At 40.4% G+C, this 23648-nt stretch overlaps 1 protein-coding gene across 10 annotated transcripts in view; it reads left to right on the plus strand.

Annotated features, from left to right (window-relative positions):
- The window catches only part of CALD1 (caldesmon 1), a 181336-nt gene that overhangs the window by 152548 nt on the left and 5140 nt on the right, over positions 1 to 23648 (plus strand). For 4 of the 10 annotated variants that reach the window (XM_033863313.2, XM_073809958.1, XM_019919219.3 and 1 more), the window contains 7 exons: positions 3948 to 4090; positions 8114 to 8372; positions 10930 to 11070; positions 15657 to 15700; positions 15799 to 15880; positions 17700 to 17837; positions 18299 to 18394. In XM_033863313.2, the coding sequence (XP_033719204.1) occupies positions 3948 to 4090; positions 8114 to 8372; positions 10930 to 11070; positions 15657 to 15700; positions 15799 to 15880; positions 17700 to 17837; positions 18299 to 18394 (903 nt within the window). Of the gene's footprint in view, positions 1 to 3947; positions 4091 to 8113; positions 8373 to 10929; positions 11071 to 15656; positions 15701 to 15798; positions 15881 to 17699; positions 17838 to 18298; positions 18395 to 20731; positions 23603 to 23648 lie in introns of those variants that run through there. The other 6 variants (XM_073809955.1, XM_073809954.1, XM_073809956.1 and 3 more) reach the window with 3 other exon arrangements.

Here is a 23648-nt window from a genome sequence, read left to right on the forward strand (position 1 = left end):
TATCCCACATGGGTTCATCTCTAAAGCTAGTGTTTTGTGGGGAGTATCTTTCAGTCCAGAAGGAAGAGGGCATGAAATCATAATTCAGGGATTAAGTTTATGTGGAGCAGGAGAGGCTGAATAACTGTTTGAATTCATCCTGATTTAACTCAGTTCACCAAGACGTGATTTGTTTTTAATGACCAAGGCATTCTGTGTTCATGTATTATGTCCGTGAGCTAGAAGGGGCTCATCAGCAATCATCCAATCATCCTTTTGCCTCTTTTCAGATAAGGCCCCAGTTCAATAATGGCCATGGTATGATGATTTCAGACCTGCCTCTTTCCCTGTTTGCCCTCCAGCACATTCCAGTGTCCCAAAACTTGGCCTCTTTTTGACACGAGGACAGATTAGCTCCTCAACCCAAGCTTAAAAAAATCTGCTATTCCTGTTTTAACATTGCATACATAAATTACTAGTTGAAGGACTAGATTTTCCCCCTCTCCAGCTATTTGTGTAGTTGCTTCATGTAGATAACTTTAAATCATATTTTACATGATTTAGCCATTTTAAACGCCCTCCTCCATCCCTGCCCCGCATCCCACCTTTTTGTTCCCCCCCCTCAAAAAAAGTCTTTCTTTTGAATTCAAGGAGCTACGTAGGATAGGTAAACACAAACGTCAGGTGAGCAACATTTCCAGAACTCACTCCAATACCTTACAAAAAACCTTCTTTCTCCCACTGCAGTTTAACTCTTTGTGGTGATGGATCGCAGGTGACCAGCAACCTTGAAACCTAATTTAGCTTTTTCTCTTCCCCAACTATAAAATGCCCCTTTTAATTTAAAAAAAAAAATTTTATTCAAGTATAGTCGAAGTGCAGTGTTGTGTTAATTTCTGCTGTACAGCAAAGTGATTCAGTTATGCATATATATACATTCTCTTTTTTGATATTCTTTTCCAGTTTATCATAGGGTACTGAATATAGTTCCCTGTGCTATAAAATGCCTCCTTTTAGTTCTTGACCCCAGAGCTCTTGTTTTGTTCTGCCCTCTAAGAGGAAAACAGTTCCCAGCAGAGCTATTCATATAACATTGAAACTGGTATTAATATCACGGAGGCCAAAGCCTCTGACTAAACATCAGTGTGCATGCTGATCACCTGGGAGCTTGTGAAACACAGACTCTGACTCAGTGGATCTGGGTAGAGCCTCGGCTCCCTGGTGAAATCCATGTTGTCCGTGGACCAGTAGCAAGCAGCAAGGATATATATCCACGGGGTAGACGTTGGACTTGGAAAAGGAACTGAGGCTTCTGAATCTAGCAAAAGTATATTCAACTTAGTCTGAAAAACTGTAACTTGCAACAGTTCTTATCACTATTCTGGAATCAAATGATGCAAAGCGATACAGCACAGAGACTGGCGTCTCGGTCCTTTCCGACTTGCTCACAACCTTCTGAGTGTCTCTCTGGCACAAGGGCATGTCACTGGAATTCCCACCCCACACACATACACCCATGTGTTATCCCACTGAATATCCCAGATACCCCTAGTGTTATCCCAATGATCACATTTGACCAGAGCCTTTCATATGAGCATGCTGGTGTTATCTGTGTAGGAAGCACTTTAGCTCCTTCAGGATATGTAACCCCGTATTAATCCATCAGCACAGATTCTCTTCACGGTAACATTTTGATCTAGAAGCTCTAATGCTTTTCCGAGTGGGCTCAGAATATCCCATTAGCTTAGGTTGAATTTGTTATAGAATCCAACCCACTGTGCTTCTTAAAGTGTTATGGAATTACTTTATTCATTTCCCGGAAAGAAAAAATAATTTGCAGTCAGCATCATTATCATTATTTCATTGGGAATTTTTCTAAGAAAGTCTTCCAAAGAGAATATAAGCATACCATCTACCATAACTTTGCCAATAAAGGCAGAGCTTGAAAAAAAGGGATTTTTCTTCTGTTAGACATGTATTGTTTTACAAATCTATTTTATACACATCTTTGGATGGTAAATTAGGTAGTACATTTTGGGAGGTATCTGGGAAATATCTCAGACTCCAAGATAGGAGAAACCAGTTAAAGGGAATTTCTCTCTGTATAGTGCTCCACAAACTATGAGATTTGACTCACAATTTCTTTCAAGGGTTCCCTGAAATGGGACCCCCTCACCCTTAAACGTGTATCCCCAGATACTTCTTAACCAGGATATAAACTCCAGTCCATAGTTTCTGGAACTATACCCAACAAGGTAGGTCAAAATGAGAAGAGACTTTGCTTGCTCCCGCCTGCCCAATGAATACTGATTTACCATCAGGCAAGGATAGTCACCAAGGAGCCTTATTAAAGCTGTAGGACAGACTAGGAGCTTCCTTCTCTTCTCTGTCGCCTCTCAGGACAAATCTGGAGCCAAGAGGGAAATGACAGGATGAAAGATTAGGAAGGATCGTCTAGTGCACCCCTCTCTTCTTATGTACATGGAGCCAGCATTCCAGAAAAGCTAGGTGACTTAAAGCAACAGCTAGTTTGTTGACAGCAATAGAACTAAAACTCGCATTACAAAGCTCTCAGAGAGAATGGCAAAATAACAGCCCCCCTCTTCAGCATGTCCAAGGGATGTCCTAGATAAATGCCCCTCGGAGAAAGATTAAAGTCTTAACTGATTAGGGCAACATGGTAGTGAATAGTCCATCGATAGTAATTTAATCAAATAATACTCAACAAAGGCAGTCAGGCAAAGGACTACCAAAGGTTCATCAGTAAATAGCAAAAAAAATGTCCTCTGCTTAGTAAAACATGCACTTTGGCGGGGGTTAGGTATCTGAACTATAACAGCTGCGAAGAGGTGAGTGATGAGGTAAGGGGAGACCATCCTGGGCAGTCCCTGAAGCCCTGAGTTCTTACGCCCAAACCCTCCTCCTTAGGTTTCTTTATAATGTTAGTGCTTTGTCACTGTTTATCTTGAAATGAGAAATAATGAGCCTCACCTGTTTTCACACTCATTTTTTAAGAATGGGTGAGATGATAAAGTAATTTGAACTCCTTTACCCCCCCCCCCAAAGCTATGTAAATTCAGTATACTTTGAAATAATCTGTCTCACTTACTGTGAGGAACTTGTAACACAAAACCCACAAAAAAAAAATTAAAGCTAACACCGGCTCTCCATGTCTCACCTTCCTCTGTCTTCCACAACAATCATAAAGCCACTTCCAGAGACTAAATTATTACCTTCAATGGAAGTCAAAGTCAACCCTGGAATTTTTCCTGTTCCATTCTATCTTTGGTGGTTGAGATGACTACAAACATGGCCCCACAGGTCTCTGAGTCATCCCGCTAAAAGTAGGGTTATTATGTCTTCTATCCTGGGGACCCTAGTTATTCATTTGATTAAAATATTTAATCAAAAATATTTGATTAAAATAAAATCAAATTCATTTGATTAAAATTCATTTGATTAAAATGTCTTCCTCTGACATCTGCCAAAATTGGCTTGACAGATCTGGCTCAGTAGGTTTCTTATTCCCTCCTCAACACATCTGTGTCCTTCTCAAAGAAGTGCCCTTCATCCAAGCAACCTGGCCATTCTCCCATCAAGGCCACACTAATAATTGCTCCTCCCAGTGGGAACTGAACACAACCACTCTTATGTGGAGTTCCCAGAACACAATAGTTTCTAAATGGTAACACCTCCACTACTTTCGAAAATAAAACCTCAGTGCAATAAGGGATGATCCTGACCTCCTAAAATTGTGGTCAAGGTCATTGCTCAGAGGCTAGAGGACCACAGCTTATGCTCTAAGAATTTCCTCTGATTCCAGCTCTACCACATCATTCTCCAGTAGTTTGTTTTACTTCTGAGTTTTCTGGCTTCCTAACGATGTTGGGTCTTATTTGGTGATACCAACCAAAACCTAATTAAGATTATTATCATTATGTTTCTTCCTGATATGTACCGTTGGTTAGATCAAAGATGAGAAGACTAAAAGGGACAAAGAAAGCAAAGAAGTTAAGAGCTTCTTGGATGGAAAGAAGGGATTTACAGAAATGAAGTCGCAGAATGGAGAATTCATGACCCACAAACTTAAACACACTGAGAATACTTTCAGGTAAGAAGTTGTGGCTAGTTAACAGTGACTGTGTTCATATGTGAAAAAATAATAGTAATAATCAGTCTCCCTACCCTGTGCTTCCAGACAGAAATGTGCTAACAGGCAACCTACTTTTGTTGTGAGGTCATTGGCCATTGTCTTACAGATACTCAGTCAGCCGGTCTGGCTATCAGACACTAACAGGAGACCAGCAGGCATTGCTCAGACAAGGTTTGATCTGCTTTTCCCATTATTTGGCAAGGCAGATCATGCTTGGCAGCCATGTTTTTGTTCACTGATCTAATATGTTCATGTAAGATCAGTTTATTAGAAAACATGACTGGAGTTGTCATTGACTCATTCTCTGTATGGTCCACCCAACTTCCTAAGAGACCCTTCTCAGTACCATTTTAAAGAATGTATTTTCTAAAGGTTGTAAATAAATTGCTGCATAAAACTTAGATTTCCCTGTGGCCAAATACTTTGGAAACATTGGGTTAAACTAAATGGGTCAGCTCTCTTTACCACTTTGAGAGTCCTTGCTGTTAATTTGCCTTGGGAATCTCTCAGAGGGAGGAAGAGGGCATGCAACTAATGCTCCAGTTTTGGGAAACCCTCTTGCAGAGCTTCAGCTTCCCCTCCTTATCCCCTCCCCCAATACGGCGATTGATTTTAGGACAGATAGACAAGTATATGCAGGCAAATCCTCACTTCTAGGTACGTTGACTATGGAGGGCCCCCCATCAGCTTTGTAGAAGGACTCAAGTTGCAGAAGCCTGCCGTGGACACCTGGCTACCTAACTCTCTGTGCCCCATTCCTACACACACACTCCCTCCAACCGCTAGTGCCAAATTCCAATCTCTGTTATGTCCCTGGCTGCTGTGCCAGGTGTTCTGGAAAAGTCTTGGGTCCCCGTAACATGGATTCCCATGGGGCTGTTCTTTGGCAGCCGCCTTGCCTGTAGACCCTGTTTTCCGGAACACTTCAAAGAAGAAAGTTCCCAGTAGGTATTGTATGGAAGTCAGACTGTTCCTTACACCAAAGCCTGTGTAACATCCAGAAGCAAACGGAACTACTAAGGATGGACATTTCCAGCCGCTCTAAGATGTTATGTAAATATAGTTGTTCCCAAACAATTTTTCTACACAAAAATTTGAGCAGAAACCTAGTCACAATTATCCAAAAGAGAGCCGAAAGCACATGGAAGAAAAGGTGTGTATTCAAAGACTAAATGAAGTGTGAAGGAGTGAGAAGCGTAGAACCTATAGATGTTTCTTGGGATTGGCAAGAAAGTAGATGTAAAAATGAAGTTTATTAGCAACTCATAGAAAATCTAGAAATCAGGTTTGATTCAGGCTGATAAGCTGAGTGCAGAGCTTGCTGAAGCGCCAGTAGTTTAATGTGTTAAAGCCCTAGAACAGTGTCAGGTTCATAAAAAGCATTCAAAGAATATTACCTAATAATATTAGTGTTTAATTACTTGATAGTTTAAAACATGTGTTGTAGATAAGAGTACAATTTTGTTAAGAGAAATAACATTTAAAAAAATCTGTCAGTAGAAAGAAGTTTGGTTAACAATCGGCAAACTTGTCAACCAGCTTCAGTCAAAGCTCAAATTAATAATTAACATGCCCATCGTTTGAAAATCCAGATAACGGGGTAACTCAAAGAGAGAAGTCACAAGCGATGGCAACAGATTAAGCAGTGAGAACCCGTAAATGGGACTCTTGCTTTAATTTTTCTATGTCTAGGCAGAAAAAAAATGAAACAAGCTGCCACCATATTGTTAGTTTTTGTTTAGCTGCCAACATACCTTAGTTTTAGTTTCAGCTAGAAGTTGACGCCGATAGAAGCAGAGACGCCTCATTTTGCTCCATATAGTAATAAGGTGAGGAGCCAGGAAGGGAGTAAGAGCTTCTGTTTACCTTAGCTTAGTGCCTAATAGTCTAACTGAAAACAAGCTGTGTTCACGGTGAAAGGTCTGATGTTCATCTCAACTTTCACCTAGCGAAGCCAAGGATAGAGGAAAGAACCTTCTGGAAGAAATTTCCATATTGGTGCTACCCTAATGCTGAGGGCATGCCTGCATGTCTGAGCAGAGGTGATGTGGACAGAACTCTTGTTCCTGTTTTGAGCATAGCTCCTTTTGTTGGATTTAATTACTGTTCCCTTTGATAGACCCGTTTTCTTATAGCTAAATTGTTTTCTCTAAAACGTGACATGAAAAATCTCAATTCAAGGAGCAAGTTAAGTACCCATCACCCAAGGAAACCACCAGTAACATTTTTTCCAGATGCTCTCTATGTATATACATTCAAAACACACACACGTATACATATAGTATGTATATGTGTATATAATTATAAATCTCTATTTTAAAGTGATTCTTGCTTTGTGCATAGCAATGTATCTTAGCTAGCCTTCTGTACCAGTGAATATAAGCCTACAGTTAATGTTAGAGTGTCCCACTGGGTGGATGGGTCATGATTTATTTAACCAGTCCCTAATGATGGGCATTTGAATGCCCAGTATAAAGACTGAGTGACACCTAGTGGAATCCAGAGAAGTTTCTCTAGGCATGTGTTTTTCAGTCCTACCAAACACTAACACGATGAACACAGAGAGTAAACTCATCTCTGAAGATGGAGAGACTTTAACTGAAAGGGGAGAGTTCCTCTCTGGAGTCACAGGCCTATGGGCCTTTAAGACTGAAAAAGCAATACCAAGTTTTAAGGGACTCTCTAACCTTGAATGAGTTAAAAATAAAAGTTCATCTTTAACCATCAAGAACGTAGCACAATATTTTTTTAACTTTTTAACCTCAACTTCTAGTAAGAAATTTTACATCATAACCCATTACACATCTACATATATATTTATAACTGAAACAAGCACATCAAGAAATGATCTTGGGCTTCCCTGGTGGCGCAGTGGTTGAGAGTCCGCCTGCCGATGCAGGGGACACAGGTTCGTGCCCCGGTCCGGGAAGTTCCCACATGCCGCGGAGCGGCTGGGCCCGTGAGCCATGGCCGCTGAGCCTGTTCCTCCGGAGCCTGTGCTCCGCAACGGGAGAGGCCACGACAGTGAGAGGCCCGCGTACCGCAAAAAAAAAAAAAAAGAAAAAAAAGAAATGGTCTTTTCCCTTGTTCCATGCAATGCCCTCTGATGTTTTCTAGTTCATTTTTTAAAGGCTAATTACAGTCCACTAAATAGATTTTCCAAGCTGCAGCTTAAAAAGCATAGTCCTAAAGGACGTAGTTTATTCAGAGCTACCTCATTATTTTAAAAGCATGAGACGTACAGATAAGATCAATATTGGTAACTGTGTAATCTTGAACTCATTTTCTGTTTTATTCTTCTTGCTTCATAGCTAGAAACACTGTGCCATTCTCTACATGGAATAAATGATACTAGACCGTAGTAATTCATCTGTTACAAAAGCATCAGAAATGGGCTACCTATGGTCAGATACAGTTAAGAATGCCCTCACTACTTGTTAATGAGTATTTAAACAAGATTTCTTCTTTTTGTGGCTGAATGATATTCCATTGTATGTATTTTTACCACGTTTTCTTTATACATTCATCCATCAATGGACACTTGGGTTGTTTCCATACCTTGGCTACTGTAAATTACGCTGCACGACCATGGGGATGCATGTATCTTTTTGAGTCACTGTTTTTATTTTCTTTGAATAAATACCCAGAAGTGGAATTGCTGGGTCATATGGCAGTTCTACTTTTAGTTTTTTGAGGAGCCTCCACAGTGGCGGCATCAATTTACAATCCCACCAACAGTGCCTATTTGCCCCCATCGTACAGTCAAGGAAACCCAGGGTAAGTGGCAGAGCAGGGACTCAGATTCAGACCTGGAGATTCCAGGTGGACCCCAACTTACCCCTCGGACAGGTGGGAGGATCCACTGTCCAGTGAGGGCAGTGGAGATTTCGGTGTGGGATGCAAAGCCTGCAGACCGACATCCCCTCCCTAAGGCGGGAGGAGGGGAGCTGGAAGGCAGACGTGTGTCCAACTCCTTTGCAGCCGCCCTGGAGGGAGGGCCAGCGAGGCCAAGGAGGCTGAAGGTGCTTCCCAAGTGGAAGCCGGCAAGCGGCTGGAGGAGCTGCGCCGCCGCCGCGGGGAAACTGAAAGCGAGGAGTTCGAGAAGCTCAAGCAGAAGCAGCAGGAGGCGGCCTTGGAGCTGGAGGAGCTGAAAAAGAAGAGGGAGGAGCGAAGGAAGGTCCTGGAGGAGGAGGGGCAGAGGAGGAAGCAGGAGGAAGCCGAGCGGAGAGTCAGAGAGGAGGTAAGGCGGGTGCGGCGTGGCCCGTCAGGGGTCTTACGTTACCCGAGCCCCTGAGGATGTGTCTCTGGTGACCCTTCCAGCCCTGGAAATAGTTTCTTCCCAGGTGAACTGCTGCTGCTCTTTGAACATGAATTCTTACAAATACATTTGAAGATTAATCAGCTTGCTGTGTGCTAGACATGGTTCTAAAACTTTTATCCACATTAGTTTATGCAATTCTAAGAACTCTCTGATATGGGTCGTCTTCTCATCCCCATTTTACAGATCAGGAAACTGAGGCACAGAGAGGTTTTTGTAATTTTCCCCAGGTCCCACTTGTCTTAATCCATGACCCTGTAATGTCCCTCAATAAAGAACAGTTAGCAGAGAAGGATGAAAAAGTCTGCAGATTGGTTACAAGAACCGAGTCACATGATCATGATAGTTGTTTTTTGATATTTGAAGAGGTTTTATAGAGAAGATTCTCAAAAATAGCTTTTGGGGTGTTTTAAGTGGAAGAGTCAGTAACTAGATTTTCACAGGCAGTGACAGTATTGTTCGTTACTGTATACCCAGGACCCAGCCCAGTGCCAGGCATGTAGCAGCAACCCCATAATTATGAACAGATGAATTTGTTCCATCTTTTTAAACAGAACTGAAAACAGATAAAGTTACAAGAAGGCAAATTTTGAAAACTGAACAAGTGCTTAACCAACTACTGTAAGCATTGCTACAGTTTACAAGGTGCATTTTTTCCTTTCATCCTGAGGTACATTATTCTCATTTTATAGACAAAGAAGTGGGAATCAAATAGTTTGAGTAACCTGTGTGAAGTTACTTGACTAAAAAGTGATAGAATTGGTACTGAGACCCAGCTTCTCCAACTCAGCCTAGAGCTTTTCCCACAAATCTTTGGAGATAGTGATCTCCCATCATTAAAAAATATGTAAAAAGACTTTAGATGACTTTCCGACGTGGATCCTATACAAACATTCCCTGAACTGTGCAAAGTTTGGATAAATTATTTCAAGGTCTCTTTCAACTCCAGCTCTAAATGAGCCAATGATCTTTGGTTAGGAAGTAATTGGGATGATAGAGCTTTAGAATCAGACACTCTGCCACTGGCAAGCTGGGACCTTAGGAGAGTCACTGGACTACTCTGAGACCTCTTTTCCTTAACTGTGAAATATCTACTTTCAGGACTGTGGCGATGATTAAATCATTGTATTCACGGTGCCTTGTACATAATAGGCACTCAGGAAGTCATAGTTATCATTATTGTTATTATTGTTATCTAGAGGAGCAGAATATCAATGAAAGCAGAAGAGAAACGTGAACTCTGAGAAGTGGATTGGACCTAGGAGATGATTCGGTCTAACCTCCCACCAAGCACAGTGTCTTAGTTCTGGCTGCTGTAACAGCCATAGACTGGGTGGCTGATAAGCAATAGAAATTTATTTCTCATAGTTGTGAGGCTAGGAATCCAAGATCAAAGTCCAGCACATTCTCTGTCTAGTGAGACCTCGCTTCCCAGTTCCCAGACGGCAGTCTTCTCACTGTGTCCTCACAGAGCAGAAGGGGTAAGAGAGCTCCCTGGGGCCTCTTTCGCAAGGGCACTATCCATTCATAAAGGTCACTCTCATGATCTAATCACCTCCCCAAAGCCCCACCTCCTAATACCATCACTTTGGGGGGCTAGGATTTCAACATATGGATTTTGGGGGGACACAAATATTCAGTCCACAACACACAGGATCTTTCTGCAACATCCTCTGAGAGATGAACATCCGGTCCCTGCTTGAGAACATCCAGTTTGAAAACTACAAAGACTACATAAATCTCTCAAAAAATTGTTCATAGAGTTTATGCAGCTTGATGAGAAGGCAGGGGAGAGTATTTTAGGCCAGGAGTGAAGGCACAGAGGGGTTAATGAGACAGATTGTAAACATCTGTGATTTCACCACTAGGGTGCAATATCTACACCATTTCAGGTTTGTCAAACCATCTAAAATAATCTACTCAGCTGAGGTGTGGACAACCATGAAATCGTCTCTTGTACAATTTAGTAAATATAGTAACATACATTTATATAACTTTGCACATAAATCATCTCATTTGTCTTTGCAACTCTCCTAGGAAGCAGGCGGAAGGGATACTTTACATGCACAAAGTGGAAGGTCAGTCCTAGATGACTTGACAGGATGATGATGACAATGATGATGGTCATTCTGAGCACTAGTCTAAGCATTTTACATGGGCTTTCTCATTTAGTCCTTGTTGAAGCCCTAGTCAGTGGATATTATTATTACCCCATTTTACAGATGAGGAAACCTAGGCACAGAGCAGGTAAGTAACATGGCCAAGGTCACACAGTTGAGAAGGGGCAGCCCAGAGTGCTTGTCGACAGTTAGACTCACAAGCTCAGGCTTAACCTCTGGTGCCACCCTTGAGGAAGGGATAGCATCCTTTCTAGAACCTGGGTCTTTTTCCTCTGGGACTATGCTTTCCCCTACAGCACTCTCTCCTTTTGGCTTGAAGCTGATCTTGACGTCCTTGTTATTTGTTCTTTCTCTCTTAGGAAGAGAAGAGGAGGCTAAAGGAAGAGATTGAAAGGCGAAGGGCAGAAGCTGCTGAGAAACGCCAAAAGATGCCAGAAGATGGCTTATCAGACGACAAGAAGCCCTTCAAGTGTTTCACTCCTAAAGGTTCATCTCTCAAGGTACTTTTTCCCCAGAAAACCTTCTTATAATATGTCTACTAAAATATAATAGAAATGTGATTTTAGCCCCTGGTTTAGTTATTGATTATTCAAAGTTTTGCTTCATTTATCTTTTTGCTCCTTCTTTCAGCAATTTCACAGCTTCTTTTTGTTTTCAAGATATGGAAAGGAGAGAAATAAAGTGGAGAAATTTTTGTCTGTTGTTTATTAGATCTTTGGTATACATTAAAAAGACCTTTGGTGATTATCTCTGGATCTCACTGACCCACGCCCTCCACATGCCTTATTACTTTGAGCAAATAAAAATGGAAACATTTAAACTTTATAAAGTGGGCAAATATATTTTAAAGGTTTAAGCTGCTTTTCATGCTAATGTTCATTTTTTTCCCTTGTCATTATTAAGAGCAGCACAACTGGAAATGGTACATGTCAAATTTTAAAGCTGTTATCATGGGAGGAGATGAAATGTGACTCGGATAGGCTCCTTTGCCAGGATGAGTTTGGTCCGACTACTGCCTTCATAGAGCACAATTCCTAGTGACTTGGAAGTGCTGCTGAAAGAAAAGAGAATGAGCAGGAAGGAGCCGACTCAGGGAGATGATGGGATGGTTGCCATGGAGGAACAAGAACGCACACTCAAATACACGTTTTTGCTTATACAGTTAGCGTGTTTTGAGTACCTGACACAGTGAAAATACTCAACAAGTATTTATTGAATGAATGCATGAATGAATGAATCTTCAGGGATTGGAACTTTGAGCAGTTTTTATTTTATCCTCATTTTCCATCAACCTAGCTAGGTTACAAAGCACTGACAACAGGTAAAGCCAGTATAGAATCATAGCCAGGCTCCAGCTGGTTAATGTGTGCATGTGTGTATCTGTCATTGTGTGTGAGGTCTAATGTCCACACTAACATGATCAAAAGCCAGTTACTTACGTTTTACAGTTATTACCTGTTTCACATGAAAAACAGTATGTTTTATCCCTAGATAACTTCACTTAGTCTTTAGAATGGTCTGGGTCCCAGTCCACCATAGTTCTAACTCCTCCCAAATAAACTCCTTATACTTGAACCCTCGTCTTAAGAGCGGCTTCAGGGGGGATCCAAACTAAACCACAGGGGCATTTTCTTATTTAATGTTTGATATTTATAACAAATCTAATGTGCGCTATGTGCTGTGAAGGCGAGAAGCACAAAGCGAGGTCACTGCCCCTAGGGCACTAATATAATTGACTGCCTCAGGAGAGTTCAAGAATTACAAAGGTAATGAAGTGCAGACGACCAGCTCAGTGAGGTCTCTAAGTGGGGCACAAGGAGGAGAGAGAGGCTTTGTTGAGTAGGTGAGCCTCATGTATGGATCTGAAATTTGAATTTCGTAAAATCTTCCTATGTCACAAAATATTCTTTTGACTTTTTTCCAACCATTTGACAATGGAAAATGTTCTTAGCTTTTGGGTGGGTGGAGGACATGGGCAAGTGGACCATAGTTTGCATGCACCTACTGTAGGAGAAAGAGCTGAAAGGCAAACCCTGCTCAGTGCAGACCATCTCTGTGCAGGCACCAGGTCCCTCCTCAGTCTGGGTCCTTTTATTCCTAGCTCATCAATAATTAAAGAAAACCATGTTCTCTCTCTTTCAACCTTCCGTCAAATGCCACTCAAGCTAAGCTTTCCTTGAACTGTCTTGGGAACATGAGGAAAGTAGTAGTCAGTAGTAGGAGGATGGATGCAACCCATCCTCCTCCAAACATCTCTCTACCTAGTTTCCAACTTAACTTCTCTAGTGTTTCCATCAACCAGACTCCTGGGTTCCCAGAAAGCTTTTGTCTACTCACTCTGGTAGAGAGGCACGTGTGAGCAATCAAAGTTGATATGTAAAAAAGAAAAAACACATTTTTAATTTCTGTGTAACAGAGACATGGTTTCAAGAACAGGCAGTCTAGTGCTTTTCTCCATAGTATGTGCCTTGAAGAACCTGCTGTGGTTCTTGTTTTAGAACTTAATTTCATGTCCTACAATTGAATTCCTGCAACTATTGATACTCTTGGCCCTGCAACTTTTATAAATGGTCACAAGCTAACATTGTCAAGTGCCAGTGGGAGGAGAAACATTTGATATTTGACCTCAAGATATTATCAACTGGTGTATTTTGTTCATTTCTCATGACTTATATTCCTTGTCTCAGAAGCTCAGAACCTGGTTACTCATAGTTAAATTATGCTAGCAGTGAATGATTTTTCTTACATAAGACATGCAAAGAATAAGCTTTAAGTAAATTAAATTTAGAATTTTGTTTTTATTATTATTGTTTTCATATACTGATGGTGGAAGGAGGGTGGAGTAAGGAGAGCGCCAGTTTGCTGAAATGTGTGGGGTTTTCCCTTGAGTTTTACAGGGACAACACTGCCACCTCTTGGTCTTCAGAAGAACCAATTTCCCCCTTTAAACTCCTTACGCAGGAGATTTAATTTACAAATTTAGTACAAATTGTTACATTACCCAGAGTCACTAAGGGCAGGAATTTTCCAACAAGAGTACATCAGCAATGGATGGTAAATCCTGATATAATGTGATAATGAAGTCAAGCTATATTGAATATTGTAGATACAAAAGGAGAAGGTAGGGTCTGAGAGCCTCTGTAGTGTGAATAAATGTGATGGCCAAGGTTAAGAAGATGATCCCCGAGTCAGAACAATGCTAGAGGTGCTACAAAGAGCAAGTCTCATCTCTGCCTCCCCTCTCCACCGGCCTTTCCCCACGCTGAATTGTTCTCCATTATTCAGTCCCACCACTCTACATGCCTCTTGGTTCCCCAAATCTTTGTATATGTGTTTGTTCTGCTAGAAATGTCCTCTCCCCTCTAACTCATGCACTCCCACCCTCACTTTCATGAACTCATTTATAAAACTGTGTAAACTATAAACTACAAATCTCAGCTCAAATACCAGAACATCTGAAAAGCCTTCTCGAACTCCCCCATTTTCTTATCTTTAATATGGTACCTACCACTGAATTTTAAATTTTTCATTTATGTGTTCTACTAGTCTCCCCTACTGACTCCTTAAATAATTGGAACCCTGTCTCATACATCGTTGGGTGTTCAACTTTATATAATAGTACTCACATATAATTTATTGGTTGGTTGGTTGTTTGACTGACAGGTTGACACGGTTAAATCAGAATGGATAGATGGGTGAATAATATTAAAGGTGCCAGTGCATTGCATGGTTCTAATGTGTTTTACCTCATTCAACTGGGAACTTTTTCTCCAGAAATGCACTTCTAAGTTTATGTTAAAATCAGAAAAATAAGATTTAAGACCCTTTACGTCTCATAAACTCAGGGATACCTATAGCATTCTTTTGCATAAAGTTTTATGTTTAATGAGTTTGATTTTATCTTTGTAAGAAATCATTGGAAAGGATGAAGTGCTCAACTAACATCTTTAAAAGTATTATTCGACTGATGTTAGGAGTGAAACATGTTTTCCAAAAAGCTTAAGGGTATTTATTAATAATCCATGAGTCCCAGGCCAACAGTCCAGAAAAAGCCATGACATCTTAAAGATTGTAGGGGACGGTCAACCACACCAGCCTAGGGTAACTGTAGCCTAGTAGATTCCTTGGCTGCCCTGAACAGGGCAGAAAATGGACCTGTGTGCTTTGCACATGCAGTCATATGCAAAGAAGCTGTTACTATTTGCTGATGATAGGTGATGCGTGGCAGAGGATATTTCTAGCCTGGAGTTGGGTATCATGAGGAGTCAACAGATATTTGCTGACTTATAAAGAACATCTGGATTTGAGTGATGCAGTTTCAGTAAAATATAATGTTTGATTTAGCAGCTTTAGTTGTAGCAAAATTTCTGGCTTTTAAAAAAAGAATTTATTAAAAATGACTAAACTGCCCATCGGTGTATATCCATAGCGGTTTCTCTGGGCTTATTTCCTTATTTCCCACTTGGACTAATAGGGCCTTCATGAGAGGCCTCAGCATTCCTGATGAGCTGTGCCCCAGTTTCACTCATCCCCACCCCCATCTCCTATATTCAGGGCAAATTAAGTTCAGCAATCGGTTTGACAGCTGTCAAATTAGAAAATCAGGCTAAGCAGTAAGTGAATAGTTCACAGTTCCTGGTTGTCTTTCTTATATATATAAATATCAAATCGTTACGTTGTATACCTAAAACTAGTGTAATGTAATATGTCATTTATACCTCAATAAAAAATAATGGAAAAAAATTTAAAGTACATCAGAAAGCAAAAAAAAAATTGTTTTAGTCTTGGAATGTAATTATTTTGCCCTTGATTTATATTATTTCAGAGGCATTTTAATTCCACTTTGTCTCCAGAAGTTCACATTTCTCTATTTTCTTCCAGTCCTACCTTCGTCTCCCAAACCTCATTACCAAATACCTTGTACGTAGTTTTCCTCTCTAGCAGAGGTGCTGTGCACAGCACCCTCATACTCTTTGACACTCGTTGGTACTTTTATTCCCCGTGTTCAGGGAAGATAGTAGTATGGGCTGAGAAACACTTTATAAACTGAAAATATTAACTGGTTTTATTTTTTTCCAATTCCTAGATAGAAGAGCGAGCAGAATTTTTGAATAAATCTGTGCAGAAAAGGTAATATGGTTGATTGTTGAATTGAGAACCATCAGCCATTATATGTATGGAAAAATTCTCTCATTTTTATGTATGTATGTGTGTGTTTATTTACTTAGCAGTGGTGTTAAACCAACTCATCAAGCAGCAGTAGTCTCCAAGATTGACAGCAGACTGGAGCAATACACCAGTGCAATTGAGGTGAGAGATGTCCTCAGAGTTATGGTCAAACAAATCAACTCTGATTATATAAATAATCATAGAAACACTTAGGACAATAATCAAGTCCAGTGGTGTTAGAATGTTAATGATGTTTTATAACTAGTTAGAGAGAAAACAATAATAAAGACACATTATAGAAGAGTTTTAAATAAATTATTGTTTACTACTTTCCACCTGTATTCTTTAGTGAAGGTGTTACTTTTTTTAATGAATGAGTTTATTCTTATTTAAATATATTATTTATGTGTTCACAAGTATATCTTCAATATTCTTAATTCCTTATAAAAGGCGTTCCCATATATAGTTTTAAACAGGCCCCTTACAACCATGATTAGTCCTCTTTTATCTATAAGAACTTTTATTATCAAATAAATTGGTAGTATAAGTTAATATAAAGATGATAGCCAGCTGGAATTTAATGAATTTCAAATGGATTGTTTTATATATGAAGGATCATAGTTTTATGCTTCTGTCTAATCCAACATTTTTTCCGCCCAGTTGACCTAGGGGTGTTACTCTATTCAGAAATAATGTACTATATTTCCAAGTACCAAAACACTAAGAGGGTAGGGTGCCATTGATCAAGATGTGATCCTGGTTTTTTTCTCCTTTGTGTAGACTTTAGTCAGTGGTTTTAGTTGCCTGCTCTGAAGTAATTGGATCAGTTTCATTTGATTTCTCCTCTCCTTTGTACTGCAGAGTGGAGATACCTATAAAATAGTTCATAACAAATGATAAGAGGGAATAAGAAAGAGAGAGGTCTGGATGATTTATCAAGTGAATAATCAAGTCTTAACATTCAAGAGGAGATTTTCAGAAGATTAAATGGCCGCTAAATTATAAGACAAATTGCAGATAGTTATTTTCTGTGGTTGAATTGATCACAGCTCTAACAGGGTTAATGAAGCCAAAACTGTGGCTCCAGGCTTCACATAGTCCAGCAATGGTGCCACTCACCCTGGCTGCCCACCTTGATGACACATGCCACAGGCCCCAAAGCAGGGCCAGGAGAGAAACTGCATGATTTGGGGTACGCCCATCACTACTGCTGGAAAAGTATCTTGAATGCACACCCTTCTGTTTACACCCGTTCATTCCTCCTTCCAGTCTCCATGCAGTGGTCTCTCAGTCTTTCCGTCTTTTAGCACACCCCCCGTCTCTGGTCCTTGGCATGTACTCTTAGCTCTGCGTGGAGCGGTGTTTTCTCCTTCGTTCACCAGCCTCTTTCAAGTCTTCCATCAGATCTGGGTCTGAATGTCACATCCTCAGAGTAGCCTTCTTTGCCCCCCTAAACTAAGTACCACTGTCCTATCGTGTGCTCTCTTGGCATGCTTACGGCACCACACTCATCTTTCATAGCACTTACTACAATGTGAAATAATAGTGTATAACTAATTACTGTCTCTCCTATTAATGTCAGTCCACTGCAGCTTACAGAGTGGACTGTCTTGCGTACCACCACGTCCCCAGAGCCTAGCACAGTGCCCTGCACACAGCAGGCACTCCAGAAGTGTCTGTTGTAGCAATGAAGTAGCATATCACCTTAACAAGAAATGGAGTCCCAATGAAAAGCATATTTCACTATTGAAAGATCCTCTGAAGTAGATATAATGGTTTATTTGGAGGTAGAGATGTCATCAGAATGTACTTTCACAACAGAAATTATGACTCTCATTTTTGGTGAAGGCATTTACACAGTGAATTTGTTAAGTGATAGTGTTGAAGAAGACAAGCTTACTATAGTTTTACGAGCGCAAACTTACCAGCACCAATCCTAAAAATAATTCACATACTTCAGGGAACAAAAACTGCAAAACCTACGAAGCCAGCAGCCTCGGACCTTCCTGTTCCTGCCGAAGGTGTCCGCAACATCAAGAGCATGTGGGAGAAAGGCAATGTGTTCTCATCACCCACTGCATCAGGCACGCCAAATAAGGTGAGCAGAGGATTGCCGTCTTTTAATTTTGGAGGTTGGGTTTTTCTTTTTTCTTTTTCTTTTTCTTTTTTTTTTTTTTTTAGGAATCACATAGTTAATTACAAAAGCAGTGAAAAAGGTATAATTCTTACTTACTTTTGCAATGACCAAAAAGCAAGCTCAGGAAGAGGCTGATAGACTATGCACTGTGTTCTGGCCACAGGCCTCTAAATGCAGTACCCAGAGTTAATCACTGACCTTGGGGTTGGGGGTAGGAGAAGTGCAGGGGGAAGAACACCAGATAACATACTCTTTAAATATCAGGTTTAAGGTTTATTTTTGTCAAAATATTCAATATAATGATCAATAATTGATCAGTGTTATGTGAAATAATACTGGATATTATTTTGAGGTTGCTTTGAAATTTTCTTTCCAGGTAGGTTTTTTTTTTTCTTTAATATGAGATGCTTGGCCTTTTGTAGGAAACAGCTGGCTTAAAGGTGGGGGTCTCCAGCCGCATCAATGAATGGCTTACCAAAACCCCAGATGGAAACAAGTCACCTGCTCCCAAACCTTCTGTAAGTAGCTCCAGGTTCTTCTGAATTTGTCTCATAGCTCAGCTTCCAGCAACAGAAGAAAACAGGCTGTTGGTCTATTTGCCTGGGAAAAACAAGGCCGTGACTGCTGAATAACAAACAAGGAGGGCTTCAGATTGAGGGAGAACAGTCCCGAGCACTATAATTACCCAGAAGGTAAAATGGGACCATCACCTCTCCACCCAGAGCGTTGAGGCAGTTCAAATTTACACTCTTAACTGGTCTGCATGTTTAGCTTCTATTCTATAAATTACAGATAGGAATTTGAAAATGAAAATGTCAAATTATCTTGGCCATTTCTCTGTCAAGAGCACCCCTAGACTTATTCCCAAAAGAATGTGTATGTTGGCTATTTGAACCCATGTTTTCTAATTTGCCTAATTTCTGTAACTTAACACAAAAATACAGTTACTGGGTATTTGTTGAAATAATTGCTGTAATTTTCTTGTCAACACCTCCAAAGGAAAGCCATTTTTAAAAAAAAACAACCGTAAAAGTAGAAACTATAAAAACTGGTTATGAATGTTATTTTTGGAAAGTTAAAATTTTCTTATTAAGTGCGGCTATCTTACTATAAAAATATACTTTTAACCTTTTCATTGAATGTATTTGGTCATTGCCTTGCATTTATCGTTATAATCAAAAACCTTATTAAGCTCCCTACTGTATACTGGTGAACTTTCTCTGTTAAGTTGGCTTTTATACCTTTGTTGGTGCCCAAGGCAGCAAAGGCTCAACTGTCACAACCCCCCCATTCCAGAGGTAGAAGAAGAGCTTTCCAAATCCTAGGCCTCTGCACTGTTGAGCATTTAGTTGCATCCCTTTGCTCTATATTTAATCTCCAAATTCACTAAAGTTTTATCACTTTTCCAATTTAAAAAGAAAAGAATGGAAATATGTCCATACTTTTCTTGGGTACAGTTCCTTGTAGTCAATTAATATTCAGCTTGAGCTTCTCTGCATATGGGCCGCACAAGAGGTATAAAACTAATGTAAACCCAATTTACAATTGGACAGTCTTAATATATTGAAAAGAAAATCTTTTTCCTCTCCCAGTAGATATGGGAAAGGGGCCCTATAAAAGGAGACAGTCGAGGTGAGGGGTCATACCCACAAGGTATGTGATCTTTAGTGCCTCGAGTTTCCCCAACACCCCAGGTGACATAAAGAGTGGAAATTATTTTTTAAATGGCAGTTTATATAAAGTTTTGTGGTTCCAGATCAGTGATTATTAACCTTTTTGAATTATGGACACCTTTGAAAACCTAATGAAATGTAAAGACCCTCTCCCCCAAAACACTGCATATAATACAAGTTCAGCAAGTTCGTGGACACACTGAAGGTTTCTCATTACAGCAAAGATAAAGAGAAAAGGGTATATGTTTTTCTTCTTTGATGAGTATGGTACATTGCTAAAGGAGATGGTCACTTTTACACATGTATTTGCAACCTGTTTCATTTCTATCCCAGATTATACTCATGTATTTGGTTCAGGACTTGACCCATACTCTTCTATCAACACTTTAACCGATAAGCCTATCATCTATGTCACCCTAATGGGAGGGTTAAAAAGATTCAATACAGTTATTATTACAACAGGTATAAATGAGTCAAGGTTTCCACAGAAAGCCCCATTTTCTGGAGTTATTGATGGCCTCCTAAAAATGGCAGGACAAAAAGGCATTACAGGGAAATTACAAAATCATTGCCTGCTTTATCTAGTATTTAGTAAGTAATTTGCTAGACTGTCTACTAGAGGATAGAGGAGAAAAGGCAGGAAGAATGTGGCAAGTAGTATACATCATAATGATCTCTTCTTCCCCAGGTCCCATTGGATTTGGTACGTTAGTGTGGCTTCCTGAATAAAGGCCAGGTGGAAACAAAGCAAGGTGTAATTGATGTTGCAAATAAAAGGGCAGTTTGAGTAGATCGTACTTAATATATAACTTTGAGCTTTGTGCACATCCCAAGAGTAGTAGGCCCAGCAATGTGCCACGTCATGAATAGCAGTATGGCAGTCTCTTTGGGGAAAGATATAACTTGGAATTTAGTAAGGCAGGAGGGTAACTCACAGACACTACAGATCCAGCAGAAAAGAAATGAAAATGTCCAAACTGCTGGAAAGGGCTGGACGGATCCTGCAGATACATAAAACTTGTCAGGCAAAAGGTTAAGTCCCGGAAGGCAGCTTAGAAAGACAGGTCAAGCAAAGAATTTTGTCTAGGTCTTTCCCGGGGGTGTGTGACACTGGCGGCCTGCAGCTAAGATCTGTGTAGTCAGGGCCATTTTGCTTTATATTCCTTCTTTTTTTTTTTGCAGTACGCGGGCCCCTCACCGCCGCGGCCCCTCCCGCCGCGGAGCACAGGCTCCGGACGCGCAGGCCCAGAGGCCATGGCCCACGGGCCCAGCCGCTCCGCGGCATGCGGAGTCCTCCCGGACCGGGGCACGAACCCGCGTCCCCTGCATCGGCAGGCAGACTCCCAACCACTGCGCCACCAGGGAAGCCCTATATTCCTTCTTTTAAATTATAATTTGAACATGTTTTTAAGGTGTGGAGGCATGCATTCTTTAACTTGATTCCTTCTTTTTTAAAATTTTCTTACACCAGCCTCTTCAGGCATGTGTTTCCAGCCTGGCCCTTCATGTCAGGCCTGTGAGTTTGACACCCTTGGGATTCTGGTCAGACTGACCCTGAACCCAGGATGTCAGAGGATTACCTAAAGACAGCAGCAAATAGGAGGCTCCCAAAGGCTCCCTTCTAATTTGCGACCAGAGGTGATTTATTCTCAACCCCTTGTTTATATTCCTTGGCGTGTATGGGTGAAAGGGAAGCCTGGGTTTGCGTTTGCAGACATATGGCGTGTGGCCATTAAGGAAAAATCAGAGAGAAATTCTTTTACCAAAAGAGTGCTCACCCAGTGAAACCTCAAGAACCAGGAAAAGAGTAATCCATGGGATTAGTGTCCGGTTCTAAAGTTCACTGAAGAGAAAAAGCATCCTCTGCTACTAGTTATGCATTAATTTTCGTATAATTAAAAGTGCTCAAAAGCTTGTCAAATCAATATTATTTGGGTCTCTGAAAACTAGTAACTTATTTAAACATTGATCTACACCTGATTCTTTACTGAGACGTCTATTGCTATTTGTGGGTAGAATTTATAGGACTTCAGTGTAACTTTGTAACTGGAATTCAGTTCTAAGTGTGTTTGTTGTATCTGGTTAGTCTGTTCTTTGTGTCTAAACTACATGTTATATACAGCAATTAAAATGCTAATTTGTCTTTCTTTTTGTTTAAAAAAAACCCCAACATTGTCTTTCTCAGCTGAATTTTCTTCTTCATTCTTTGATCTCTGGTTGACTGGAAACCTGCTTCCCTGCCTTCATTTCTCCCTCTTCTTCTGGAGTGGGTCTTTCTCTAAAATGTAGGCTGGTCAGGTAATTTCATTTATATTTCCCATTTGAGTTAAAATGCCAATTTACTGCTCAGATGTTCATATTTTCTTAAAATGGACTCTTTAACTCTTTAAGTGATCTCAAATGATTCATAGGTAGGATTCAAGGAAAATACAATTCATTTTCTTTAGTGGAAGGGTATTCATGTGAAAGAAAAATATTTTTCTTATATGAATCAAATAAATAAAGTAGTAATAGCCACTTTCCAGAGCTTCCATTAGCATGTTCCTAATTATAGTTTCCAAATTTTTAAAACAGTCTTCCAGACAATTTGGCAGCTTCGACTTCCATTGGCGTATGTAGTGGAATTCTTCAAAAACAACCTGATTTGTTGCTTACTGGTTCCAAGTTAAATAGGTGTAACTCTCTAATAGAATATCAGGAATCCATGTCACAGTGAAAATCCAGAAATTCAGTAAGATTAAGGCAAATCTGAACTGCTTCACACGGTAATGTTTTTAACCAGTGCATTTCTAGTGTTGCAATCTCAATAGTATCTACTAAGAAAAATACATGTCCATTTAGACTGGTGTCCATGGATAAACGTAGTTGCTATTAGCTTTGCCTTCCTAATGAGAAAAGGGTTTGCCAAAATCAACATTACTATTTCAGTAAAACACATTTATTTTCTACAGACTACCTTTGCCAAGTATTCATATAAGCAAACGCTGGAAGAAGAGTAAATGGAAACAGAAATTTGGATCCTTATCCAAACCAAATTAATTATGAGGTAGTAAATAAAGATTCAAAGATATATAGCTGTCATCGATCATATTTTAGTGTTTTCTTCCCAAGATCTTTACATGTTCTCATATATGTCATCAACTGTCACTTTCTCTTATGGGTACACTTTGTAGTAAATGTTTAATTTCACGGGGCTAGGTGCTCCTGATACACTTCTGAATTACCCCTTGCTCCTCAGGAAACACAAAATGATTCTAATCTGAGGAAAGTGCAATTAGAAAAATGTCTTAGATTGGGCTGCCCAGAAGCAAACCCTAAAATAGTGGTTCATGTGCAAGTAGTTTACTTGAGACATGAAGAAAACACTACAGGAAGTGAGGCAGGAAAAGAAGTCAGCCAATAAAGAATGTTTATTAAGCAAGTCACTACGTGGGCTGTTAAACATAATCCTGCTGGGAAAGCCTGAAAGCCACCACAAAACACATGCTTCCGAGGTATCCTACCTGAGGCGTGAGCGAGTCTGAGAAATATTCTTGCACCAAATCTCATGAGTGAGTGGCTGAAGACTGCTCCTGGGGGTGTTAACTCTCTGGATGTCCAGCCTGCCTCCTGGGAGCAAAGTGGGCATCTGCAGCCAGAGGATGTCCTCATGCAAAGAGATGCAGTGTTGGCCATTGGAAGTCCAGCTGGTACACACTAAAGTCATAAGGGCTGGGGGCCATGGGCAAGGCACCAAAGAAAAGTTAATTGGCAAGGGGTGAGGTCCTTTTCCAACCCCCTCAAAATTATTTAAAACTAACCTATGCTCGATTCACTTCTAAGGACATAGAAAGTTAAAAATTGGCTATCTCATTTTAAATATGCTTATATTCCAATTTTACTGGTCAATAAACAGTTAAGTCCTTGGTGAATGACAGGACCTAAATGCTGGATAGTTTCAGCCCATTCTCCTGTCACAGCATAGGTCAGGGTCCATATAAAATAGCTAGTGGGAAGCAGCCACATGGCACAGGGATATCGGCTTGGTGCTTTGTGACCGCCTGGAGGGGTGGGATAGGGAGGGTGGGAGGGAGGGAGACACAAGAGGGAAGACATATGG

The sequence above is a fragment of the Tursiops truncatus genome, chromosome 9, assembly GCF_011762595.2.
Source record: "Tursiops truncatus isolate mTurTru1 chromosome 9, mTurTru1.mat.Y, whole genome shotgun sequence".
In the NCBI taxonomy this organism is placed as follows: domain Eukaryota; kingdom Metazoa; phylum Chordata; class Mammalia; order Artiodactyla; family Delphinidae; genus Tursiops; species Tursiops truncatus.